The sequence below is a fragment of the Ananas comosus genome, linkage group 20 (assembly GCF_001540865.1).
Source record: "Ananas comosus cultivar F153 linkage group 20, ASM154086v1, whole genome shotgun sequence".
In the NCBI taxonomy this organism is placed as follows: Eukaryota; Viridiplantae; Streptophyta; class Magnoliopsida; order Poales; family Bromeliaceae; genus Ananas; species Ananas comosus.
In genome coordinates this window covers 1,521,429-1,532,750 of record NC_033640.1, presented here as the reverse complement: position 1 = coordinate 1,532,750, position 11,322 = coordinate 1,521,429, and the positions used below count along the sequence as shown (strand labels likewise).

The 11,322-nt window shown below is 33.7% G+C and overlaps 2 protein-coding genes across 4 annotated transcripts in view; one reads left to right on the top strand and one right to left on the bottom strand.

The window, feature by feature from the left end:
- LOC109725931 (uncharacterized protein C57A10.07) lies at window positions 2,772-6,279 on the bottom strand. Of its 3 annotated transcripts, none has more exons than XM_020255335.1 (5): window positions 6,208-6,279; window positions 5,878-5,916; window positions 5,030-5,708; window positions 4,133-4,257; window positions 2,772-3,430 (listed from the first exon to the last, which is right to left on the bottom strand). In XM_020255335.1, exons 3-5 carry the CDS (start codon window positions 5,589-5,591, stop codon window positions 3,110-3,112), a joined length of 1,008 nt encoding a protein of 335 aa, XP_020110924.1. In that variant the 5' UTR covers window positions 5,592-5,708; window positions 5,878-5,916; window positions 6,208-6,279; the 3' UTR covers window positions 2,772-3,109. The 3 variants fall into 3 exon arrangements, with proteins under 3 accessions (XP_020110924.1, XP_020110926.1, XP_020110925.1); XM_020255337.1 differs by having other exon boundaries at window positions 5,030-5,605; window positions 6,208-6,274; XM_020255336.1 differs by lacking the exons at window positions 5,878-5,916; window positions 6,208-6,279 and having other exon boundaries at window positions 5,030-5,844.
- Window positions 10,204-11,322, top strand: part of LOC109726001 (dirigent protein 21-like) — a 2,238-nt gene continuing 1,119 nt past the window's right edge. The window contains exon 1 of the mRNA XM_020255423.1: window positions 10,204-10,545. Coding sequence (XP_020111012.1) covers window positions 10,246-10,545 — 300 coding nt within the window. The 5' untranslated portion in view covers window positions 10,204-10,245. The remainder of the gene's footprint in view (window positions 10,546-11,322) is intronic.

Here is an 11,322-nt window from a genome sequence, read left to right as displayed (position 1 = left end):
GTTTTTTTTTTTGAACCAAATGGGTGAATAACTAGAAAAAGAATTTTCTCTCCAGAATACTTTTTTTTTGGGAAAATCTTTGTCATACTTTTTCGAGAAACCAAACAAACCTAAGTTACTTCCTGAGGAGCTTTATTTTTTTAATAAAAAAATAAAAACTATATTGAACTATCCTTTATAAATATTGCTCACGCGAACATTACATGTATAAACTATAAAGTTCGCGTTACGCCATTTAAAGTCCAACGAAAATATTAAAAAGGGTAAACTTTAAATATCCCCCTTGTGATTTCATACTTTCTCACTTTAGTACCCTGTGGTTTAAAGTGTATCAAGCTAGCCCCTGTGGTTTTGCACTTTCTCACTTTAGTACTCTGTGGTTTAAAGTGTATCAAATTAGTACCCTATGGTTTTTTTTTTTCTTTTTATTATCCATTTCACTAATTTTTTTCGTTAAATCAGTGACAAAGTTGAAATTAAAGGATACTAAAGTGAATATTCGATAAATTTAGATAGGATATATGAAGTTTTTTGTATATAATTTAACGAAATATTAACGGAGGAAAAAAAATCAGTGATAAAGTTAAAACTAAAGGGGTACTAAAGTAAATATTCGATAAACCTATGTAGGGTATATGAAGTTTTATAATTTTTCTAGTGATTGAAGGACTCCAAAATTAATAATTTTAGTAGTCGTAGTGAGTAATTTGCAAGTTTAACGATGTAGAAATACTCAAATCACGTAAAATTTTAGTAATTTTTTTTTATACAATATAAAATAAAATCAATATCTTTGATCTAAAATTTTACTATCATATCGTCACTTTTTGTGAGATTTTAATTTCCAGCTGTTGATTTTGAATTCTTTCAATCACTAGATAAATAAATAAATAAATAATGAATTAATTAATACATATATGAGGGTATGGGAGAAAGGTTCATTAGAAGAGTGGACTTAACATATGGTGAAGACATGGGAGATGGAGATGTTCCACAAGATAAGGCCCCAAGATACAATGGTACATACATGTATGTATATGTGTATATACCAAAAGAAAAGATGAATAAAGATGCTCTCAACTTTAGCTCTTTTATAAACAGGCGCCTAAACTTTCAATTTCATAATTTGAATTTTCTAAATTTTATCAAATCGTTCAATATATAGGTCCCTCTTCTCAATCATAGTTATTAATAATTCAGCTGTTATGATCAGATGTCGTGCATATAATCTTTTAAGACTCTAAAATGTGAAGAAATCTATTTTTTATCTTCCGATTTTGATAACTAAGCATGAGGATTGAAAAATAGGGTGAATCTAATTTCAATTTTGTTGTTTCTTTCATATCTTAGAATAGAAAATGTTTGTGTGTGTGTGTGTATATGTTTTGAATCTTTATAAGATGATGACATCAAAAAGGTTGTGTAAATAGTAACATCAATTGAAGAGAGGGGCTTATTAAACTATTGTATAAAGTTTAGGGGTCAAATTGCTGAAATTAAAAGTTTTAGGCACCTATTTGTACATTTCTTTTTTATTCATATAAATGTTTTTAACATTTAAGTGCCCCTAATTTTTGGTGGGTTTGAAATGTATACTTCTCAAAAAATCAATGTTTAAGCATTTGAAGTAGCGAATCATACATAAATTCGAGTAGGGCTATTATAATCTTATGAATATAGACTTTTTTGTACTCATAAATTTTTGACTGTTGGATGGAAAGATGTACAGTTAAGATGATAATGGTCCCCGGTTAGAATTATAGTAGTTCTCTAGTATTCAGTGGGTGATTGGTTGAATAGTATATATGATCTAACGAGTGAAAATGATCAAAGGAGTAGATCTAACGGTTGAAAACTTATGAATACAAAAGGGTCTATACTCATAAGAGTACAGTAGCCGGACTTCATAAATTCATGGTTTTTGTAAAACTGTATATTAGTCTAAAACAATTGAATTAATTGGGTTTTTGCTCAAAACATTTTGAGAGCTTCAATTTGAAATGGTCCATAGAATCAAATCTAATACTATACATGGATCTTCGTCAAGTACCAAATAATGCTGGGTAAATTGCACTCTTACCTTCTTAACTTTCGGCAGAGTTTCACTTTACTTTTCAAACTTCTAAAATAAACATGTAATATCCTAAACTCTAATATTTCATTCATGTTACCGCTCCATCAGTTTTCTGTCAAGCTCCGTTAACCGAAAACTGATGGAAGGGATAACATGAATTAAATATTAGAATTTAGAATATTAGATGTCCATGTTCGGCTTAAACGAAAAATAACACCGAAGGAAAAAAGTTTCTGCAGTTCGATCTTCATCTTCTACCGCGGAAAGTAGCTTTTTAGAAAAACGGTTAGAAAGATAATGGTGCTTTATCTAAACAGTTCTATTTAAACAACATTTTTGTAGAAGCTCTAATTTGATTTGCTGCTAAGAACAATTTGACCACTGAAAAACCGTCTAATTCTGCATAGCATTGTAGGCCAATTTCAGGGATTTATTCAAATTCATTTAAACAATTGTGAAGTTTTGCTCATATCACAATCAACTTAAGAAACCAAAATTTTTAACAGGAAAAAAAAATGCAGTGTATTTAGCGAAAATTTTGTGGAGTTCTCTGTAAATCGCAATACAAGAACCAGAAGAAACCATAAATCTCCATAAATGAATCATACCATAACAAATGAACAGGAACAGGATAAAATCAACAAATAAAAATCACTTTGCACCTTCACATGTAGTCAAAAAGAAAGAGGAGACAAAAGGAGCAAAAGAGAAATATTTGAGTGGCCATAATCACCATTTAAACTAGTTCGAAAAGTTACAGTACACAAAGATGATCTCTTCGGCCGTCGCATTAGAGTAAACGCATTCTCTCCTAACTTTTCGAAGGAACCATAGGTTCCGCCGATGTTGTACAGTGAAGTATCTTTCCTATAAATGCACTAAATCATCGCAAAATCGTTGTATCAATTCCAAAGCATAATATTGTATTGTACAAACTTCGCAAAAGATTTTTCATGCTATATAACCTGCTCCTCCATTTGTACTGAACCTAAGAAGTGGAAACAAACAAGCTGAGCTCAAACACTAGTTTGAATCTTACTGGGTCCACGGGAGCGAGCCGGGGTAAGGGACCGGCCCGCAATAGCTGAACAAGCCTTTGAGCTCGGGGCACCCATTAGGGTAAGGCACGGTGCGATGAAATGGGTCTCTCTTAAGCCTCTTTTGGTGGAGAGAGCCCAAGCACCCATAAGGGTCTTCGAGAAATTGCGCCCTAACTGAGGCTTCGCCTTTCATTGCTGCCTCTTTTGCGGTCGGAGTGGCTGGTGTGCCGACGAAGAAGAACCTTGATTGCGGCAAATTGAGGGCGGAACGGTGTAGATGGGCGAACCTCTCCTCCTTGAAATCATAGCTTACGACCTGAGAAATAAAAGATTGAATCGACCATGTTCAGTGATGACATAGTCGGAAAGATTCAGCAGGGTTGAAATGTTCGGTATTTAGCAAAAACTGGGAAGATTCAAGGGGAAAAAAAAACTGCAAGCTTCTAAATTCAGCAGGGTTCAAGTTTCAAAGTAAAAAAGTTAAATAGCGGATAACTAAGTCCTTGGAAAATTAAAAGCATAACATTTTTGAATTGCTCAAAAAATCATGCTATTAATTCATACTTACAATATGTTCCTTGTCAAAATTCATTCACTAGTGATAACTCTAAGAATTGTTTAATCAACCAAATTTGAAAGTTGATCTAAATTTTTCAATAAAACAAATAGAGAATGTTGCTGTTATGTTCTTAAGTGCTTTTCTTATTTCCAAAGCCCACATGCAGTCAACCAAGAAAAGGAACTGGTTAGATACCATTAGATTCAATTATACGATAAAAATAACTAATTGTTATCAATTTGAAATAATAAGGTTCATGAAATTTATTGTTTCAACAAATCTTAGACCATTTGATATGATGCTAACAAATAAATCTCACTCTCAACTCAAAACCTTTTTGCTCTACGATAGTTGACAATGATGGATTCAATCTCGTGCAGCATATTATAATGAAAAACAGCATCATTTGAACATTTTGCTTTTAAAAGAAATATGAGAGGAAAAGAAAAGGAAACTTACGGTTATATTCTGCGGGTACGAGCCAGTGAGTTCTCGAAACCGGCAAACACTAAAAAGAAGGTTCTCGAAGCTATCTCTGGCGTGCTCCTCTGTGAGTGCTCTGCTCTTTACACTATCTTCGTTGCCTGGTTAGAGACAAACGACTGCAACAGCTCAGCACAAATATTGACAAACAATAGACAAACAATTTTATGCACATAATTTGAGACTTGATTATTCTCCAAGTTTATCTGACTAAAATCTGGACAACAGAAATTTTTGGCCTTTCCTAAGTTATGAACTACACGAAATGCCAATTTGTTGAAATTTTTTCCCCCTACTACAACAGATGATCTTAATGTACTTTGATAGGAGAAATAAATGCCAAAGAATTGTGCTGCATAAAGTTTGTCGGAAGCAATTTGAGATAAGTGGTCACACTTAATAGTTTCTCGAATTTGACAAGCATAAAGCAGTTGTGCCTGTACTTACACACACCCACACACAGATAAAGAATTCAGATATTTATGAAAAGCCATCATTTTATGTCTTAAAAAAAATATATCTAAAAGTTGGTATTGCTTTTAAAGTTGGAATTTCCGAGCAATATTCTAGGACATCGTTGTAAGAAGCCAAGTTATGTGTCCAAAATTACATTTAATGATCCGATACCTTTTCAAAACTTGGAATTACGTTTGATCGAGAAGTTATGCGTCCAGCACAAGCGAAAATAGGGAAATTATGCATCTATTACATTAAGTGTACTGCCAAAAACAAAATATCATTGCATCTATTAGAAGTAAATTGGTATAAAGGTTTAATGATTCGGCAGTGGATAATTGCCCTACAGCGTTTTTTTTTTCTGCATTTAAATAAGTAATGCACAATAAGATTACTTCTTCTTAGAGAGTAGCTTACCGAACCAGCTTTTTGATTCCGCAACGGCCCAATAACTTTGTGCCTCACTTCTAGGCCCCGCATCCTTTCGGGTTTCCCCGCCGCTAAACAATAAGAGAGCACCCTCATCCTTAGCCGCGATCTCCACGCCATCTCTAATATGTGAGACAAAAGTCGCGGCTTGGCCCGTGTGCTTTTGATACGGCTCCAAGAACCACGAATCCTCGCTTTCCATCTTCCCACAACTGTTGCTCGTATAGATCGCGTGCCCCGCCACCATCACAAGATTACGCAAATTCTTAAAAGGATAAGAACCAGAACGCAAATCCACCTCGTCGCCCCTTCGGTAACCCATCGTTTTAAACCGGCTTTCGTATAATGAGAGCCCGATTAGAATGGTGAGCCCCAAGGACAATGAGATTAGCGAAACTAAAAGCGGGTGCATCTTGTAAAAATGGTGGAATCGGTTTCCGAAGGACTTGAGCATTTTAAGGGAGCTCGATTTCCGGGCCTTCCGGGGCAATCCGGACTCTAGGTCGAAGTCAAATCTAGGGTAAGCATGGAAGGATTTGGGGGTGCTCATGGCATTGATTCACACTTTTTTTAGAGATCAACACATGGCCACACAACAAAATTATCAAATCTCTTCATCTATATCAACAGTTAATTGATGAACTTATCACACATCCCCGGATAAACTCTGAAATTAGCAATTTCGATAATCAGATAAGTGATAGATAATGCAAGTTAAAACAATAATGCAACAATTATTACACTAGAAGGTAAACCATGATGAGATTTTGAGAACATTTACACTTTAATTCCTCCTAAAAAATATTTTAAAAATAAAGAGCAAAATTTAAGCATACCCAGATCGAGATTTACAAGGATCTGACCCAGATTATTATCTGCATCAAAACAAAAAAAAAGATTAAAATAAGTAGAAAACAAGTAAAAAACTAAAATTTTAGCATGCTCGGATGGGGATTTACAAGGATCTAACAACATCTACAGAAATATTAGGTTTTTTCACACTGCGGCACCAAAAAAGAACAATAATTACATCAAAATGAGAATTAATCACCAAAAAAACGGTGGATTTTGGGGATTTTTACATGGAATTGTAGGCGAAATCGATGGGAAAATGGAGAAGGGATGCGAGAGCTAACGAAATTACATGAAAAATACGGATTAATCACCTGCGAATGGTCGATTTGGGGGATTTTACATGTAATTGTAGGAGAAATTAACGGGGATTTGGTGGAGAAATTGAGCGCGGGGGGGGCCGGGGGGGGGGNGGGGGGGTGGGGGGAGGGGGAATTGAGCGAAACCCCTCGTTTGGGGATCGAAGTTCGAGCACGGGGTCCCATTACCTTGCGGGGTCGGAGTGGAGCGTGAGACCATCTTATCCACCGTTCATCACGTAACTTGCACGAATCATAAAGCCACAACAACGGTGGACGAAAAGTCTCACGGAGATGAAGATCCCCACCAACTTTTCGCGTAGAAATTATTAATTATACCGGGTTTACCACGTCATCCGTGAACCAAAGAATGAGGTATGATAACATGGGCAAATCCCGTTAATGAAGCAGCGAAATTATTATAGATTACTAAGTCGTAAAAATACTAAATTATCATAAGTTACGAGATATGAAATTAATGGGGATTTGACGAAGAAATTGAGCGAGGCCGCTCGTTCGGGGATCGAAGTTCTTTGCAGGGTCAGAAGCGAGCGTGAGACCATCTTATCCATCGTTCATTACGTAAATAGTATGAATTTTAAAACCACAGAAACGGTTGACGAAAGTAAATGAAGATCCCCACCAATTTTTCACGTAGAAGTTATTAATTATACCCGGTTCACCACGTCATCCGTGAACCAAAGAGTGTTGCATGATAACCCGTGGGCAATGGCGGTAGTGAAGGAGTGGAATCATTGTAGATTTTAAAATATTAAATTATCATAAGTTAGGAGATATTTTTATTATGTGAATTATTAGTAGGTGTAGAGTTACTATACTTTCCGAAATATTATGGAGTTCATGTTTCCGATTTTCTGACCCTTAAATCAAAAATTGTACGGCTGGAATGATACTTGTCTCCTCTAGGGTTGAGTGGTCCCTACAGGGTAATAATATTAATCCAAAAATTACAAGTGATCAAGGGAGTTAATCCAAGAGCTAAAAAGTCGAAAACACTAACTCTTTTATACTACGTCTTAAGAATCTCTCACCGAAGCGGATTGATAAGTTAGTAGTATACTTACCATTCCTAATATAAAATGTACAATATTTTGTAAGTGTTACTAACTTTGAACCAAACTGCTCTTTACTTTAATAAATTTATACTTACGAAAATTGTATAAAATATACTAACTAAATTTATAAAGATAAATTAATGATGCATTCAGATTCTGAAATCAAAATGTCATTAACTGACTCAAATCAAATAAATTAAAAGATTCGATAGTTAGATCAAAAATTTGAAAGTTAGGTAGTACAGTTCGGATAACTTCTTTACGTAGCTCAATTCATAATGTTACATAGTAAAATAAAGGGATAATTGTCTATATACCCCTCATACGTTTAAAAATATCTGATTTATCCATACTTTTTTTTTCTTTCTAAAATACCCATCATATGTTTTACCGTTATTGCAAAATATTTTCGCAGTTATCTCCTATTAAGTTAACTTGGGTTAAATGTGAGTCAAATATCTACTACAGTTAAAAAAAATTAAAATACCAATTTTGCCCTTAACTTAAGGGCAAATAAGAAATGTTGGTGACGGTAGAGAGGTATATTGAAAAATACCAAAAATCAAAATACTTTTTGTGTTCCTGACTTTAAGGGCAAATAAGAAAGTTGGTGATGGTGAAAGAGTATATTTGAAAGGGCAACATTGTAATTTTATAGGGATAACAGAGTTAATTAACAAATTTTAACTCTAGGGGTATATTAGAAATAGATTGGAACGTAGAAAGGGTATATTCAATATTAGCCTTCTAAGATGGTAAATCGAAAAGTCAGAAATTTTTCAGAGGTATATAAACAATTGCTCCTAAAATAAACACTATTTCTTTACTATTTATAGTATAGCAGCTCAATTCATAATATAATTATATCTTAATAAAAAACATATGAAATTTATTTAAACTATAGATAATTTTAATTTGGATATCCAACATTTTAAAATTTTAATTTTACTATCAACCTTTCAATTTGTTCGGTTTGTATCAGTCAACCGACTTTGACTTTGAAATTAGAATTCATCATTTAAAATTAAACTAAGTAATTGGCTTAAATTTTGAAGAGATGCTGTTGCTGTTGACTGATTCAAATCAAAGAAATTTAAAGACTAACCGTAAAATTAAGATTTCAAAATATTGGATAGCCAAATTAATCAAATAGGCCATAGTTCAGTTAAGTTCTGCCTTGTATGTTTCTTCCTTATATATTTTTTATGTGTATTATAATAAGTTATGGATTTTGTAGTGTTAATTATTTAAAAAGTCTTAAATTTCTCCCCAGAATAAAACCTGTAACAAAATAGTTTTATAGGAGGTGGTGGAACAAATTTGTGCTGTATCTAAAGGAATTCATTTAAAATAAGGGAAGAGGGAAAAAAAAAAAATGTTCTTATCATTTCACGGGGGTTTGGAGAATAAGCTGGAATATTCCCAAATAAAATTTCAATAGAGAACTTCCCAACGCTCTGTCATGTATTAGTTTTATCTTTATTTTTATTAAGTATATTTTAATACGAATTTTAGAAAGTAAAGTTATTTTTTTAATATTTTTGAATATTTTAAACTTACATTGCCAAGTCAAATGCACGCGGAATTGAGTTATTCTAAAATTTGGGATTTGACCAAATTAAACAAAATTGACCGGACAACAATTAAACACATCATTGAAAAAGTTGACTTTGGTAAAAACACATGCAAAAAAAAAAAGAAAAGAAAAAAAGGTGAACTTCAAATTGTCTCATTTGGTTTAACTTAATTTCACTTTGTAATCTTAAACAATTATATGGCAAAATTTAAATGGACAATTTGAAATTTATCCCCCAAAAAAAAAAAAAAATCTTGCTCTATACCCTTGATTGCTCCACTTGCTAATTGCTCACAAGGCTTGAACACAATTTGGGGAGTTTAGGGTGCACGTTTGGGTACATTTTAGGCTACCCATAGCAATCGCCACTATTTTTTTTAAAAAAGTTATTTTCGTACCGGTTTCTGCAAACATAGTGAATGACAAATATACTTTTATAAAATTCAACTTTTATATATTATTCTTGCAAAAGTCCTCATATTTTCAAATATATATCTCTGTTTCAATTTTGCTATCACAAATATATCTCTCCAAAAGACGTAACAATATAATATAAAAAAGTAAAAATATCAAAACTAATCAAGGTTAAGTATTTAACCTATGATTAATTAAAATTTTCTATCAGATTCTAACGGCAGAGATATATTTGAAAACATCAGGATTTTTTAAGGAACAACATATGAAAGTTAAACTTTGTAAGAACATATATTTGTAATTTACTATATTTATAGGGATCTGTATGAAATTAACCTTTAAAAAAATAAAATTCAATTAAAAATATAAAAATAATTAGGCTGTAATGACGTGTATATTGCAGTATCCATCATTGTTAAATGTTTAATCCTTATCCAATCGTTGCCTAAATTAATGGCAATGGCATGCAGTTTCCCCTTGAAAACACAGCCATTGACCACCTTAAGGAAAACAAAGGGAAAACTTCAAATACCACCCTTGTAGTTTTATATTTTCTCACTTTAGTACTATGTGGTTTAAAGTGTATCTATTTAGTGTTCTGTGGTTTTGTTTTTATCTTTTTATTATCGATTGCATTAATTTTTTTTGTTAAATCAGTGACCGATTTAAAACTAAAGAGTATTAAAGTGAATATTCGATAAATGTAGATGGGATATCTGGAGTTTTTTGTATATAATTTAACGAAATATTAACGGAAAAGCTAACGAAAAAATAAAAATAAAAGTATAGAACACTAACTTGATATATTTTAAATTATAAAGTATTAAATAGAAAAAGTGCGACGGTATTTAAAGTTTACCTAAGAAAAAACACAGCGGTGACCTCGCACGACTATTAAAGCACCGGTGGCATACCCTGGGCACTCACCCCCCCTCTCTCTCTAGATCTCTCTAACGGTTTTTTCTCTCTCTCTCTCTCTAGATCTCTATGGCTTCTTTCCACCGCTCTATCTTTTTCCTCCTCGCCGTAACGGCCGTTGTAACGGCATTAGCTTCAACCGCCGCCGTCGCCGCCGATGCCGACATGACCCGCCTGCATTTCTACATGCACGCCACCCTCGGCGGGCCGAACGTGACCACTGTGCGGGTGGTCGAGGGCCCCGCCGCCCTGGCGGACTCCAACTTCGGCGACCTCTACGTGATCGACGACCCCCTGACCGACGGCCCCGCCCCGACGTCCATGCTCGTCGGTCGGGCCCAGGGGTTCTACCTGCTGGATAGTATCGAGGTATACAGGGAGTGCGTTTCGTAACACAATAACCAAGAGATAAAGCATTTTATTTCATATACAGCTATAGCTTCGTTTGGAATTACGGAGAGATTGCGTTACTTGCGGATCGATTGCACGACAAGAAAATGCTTCGTTTGTTTCCGTACGTAATATTGTATTCCGCATATCGCGATGAATCGGTTGTAATATATTTTGTACGGTTCCACCGGAAAATGCAGAAGTATATCCCTATATGATTTAACCCTAACTCCCTTTTATCTAATAGCGTTAAGTAAGCCTAAATTTGAAAGGAACAATTTATTCTGGTCAAAGTGTTAATAACATTTCCCCCCACCCCTTCGCCTTGTCGATCTAGTTATACTTTTTTTTTTAGTTAATTTCATACAAGTCACTGCAAATTAATATAGTGAATGATAAACATATTCCTATAAAGTTCATCTTTCATATGCTGTCATTGCAAAAGTTCTAATATTTTCAAATATATTCCTGCCGTTAGAATTTATTAGAAAAATTTAGTTAATCATAGGTTAAATACTTAACCATGTTTAGTTTTTTGACCTTTTTATCCTTTTATATTATACTATTATGGCTTTTGGAGGGATATATTTGTGATTGTAAAATTAAAAATATAAACAATTCTCTAACGGTTCTCTAACGGTATAACAAACCAGAGGAACATATTTGAAAATATTGAAACTTTTGTAAGAATAATATATAAAAGTTGAACTTTGTAGCAATATATTTGCTATTCACTATATTTGTAGGGACCTATAT

What these genes read in the sequence shown, in the direction of transcription:
- LOC109725931 (XM_020255335.1), bottom strand. Translation starts at nt 5,591, where the DNA reads ATGAGCACCCCCAAATCCTTCCATGCTTACCCTAGATTTGACTTCGAC. An exon ending in GGAATCAAAAAGCTGGTTCG is followed by an intron (nt 4,258 to 5,029) that starts GTAAGCTACTCT and finishes GTCTCTAACCAG; the next exon opens with GCAACGAAGATAGTGTAAAG. An exon ending in CGTACCCGCAGAATATAACC is followed by an intron (nt 3,431 to 4,132) that starts GTAAGTTTCCTT and finishes TTTATTTCTCAG; the next exon opens with GTCGTAAGCTATGATTTCAA.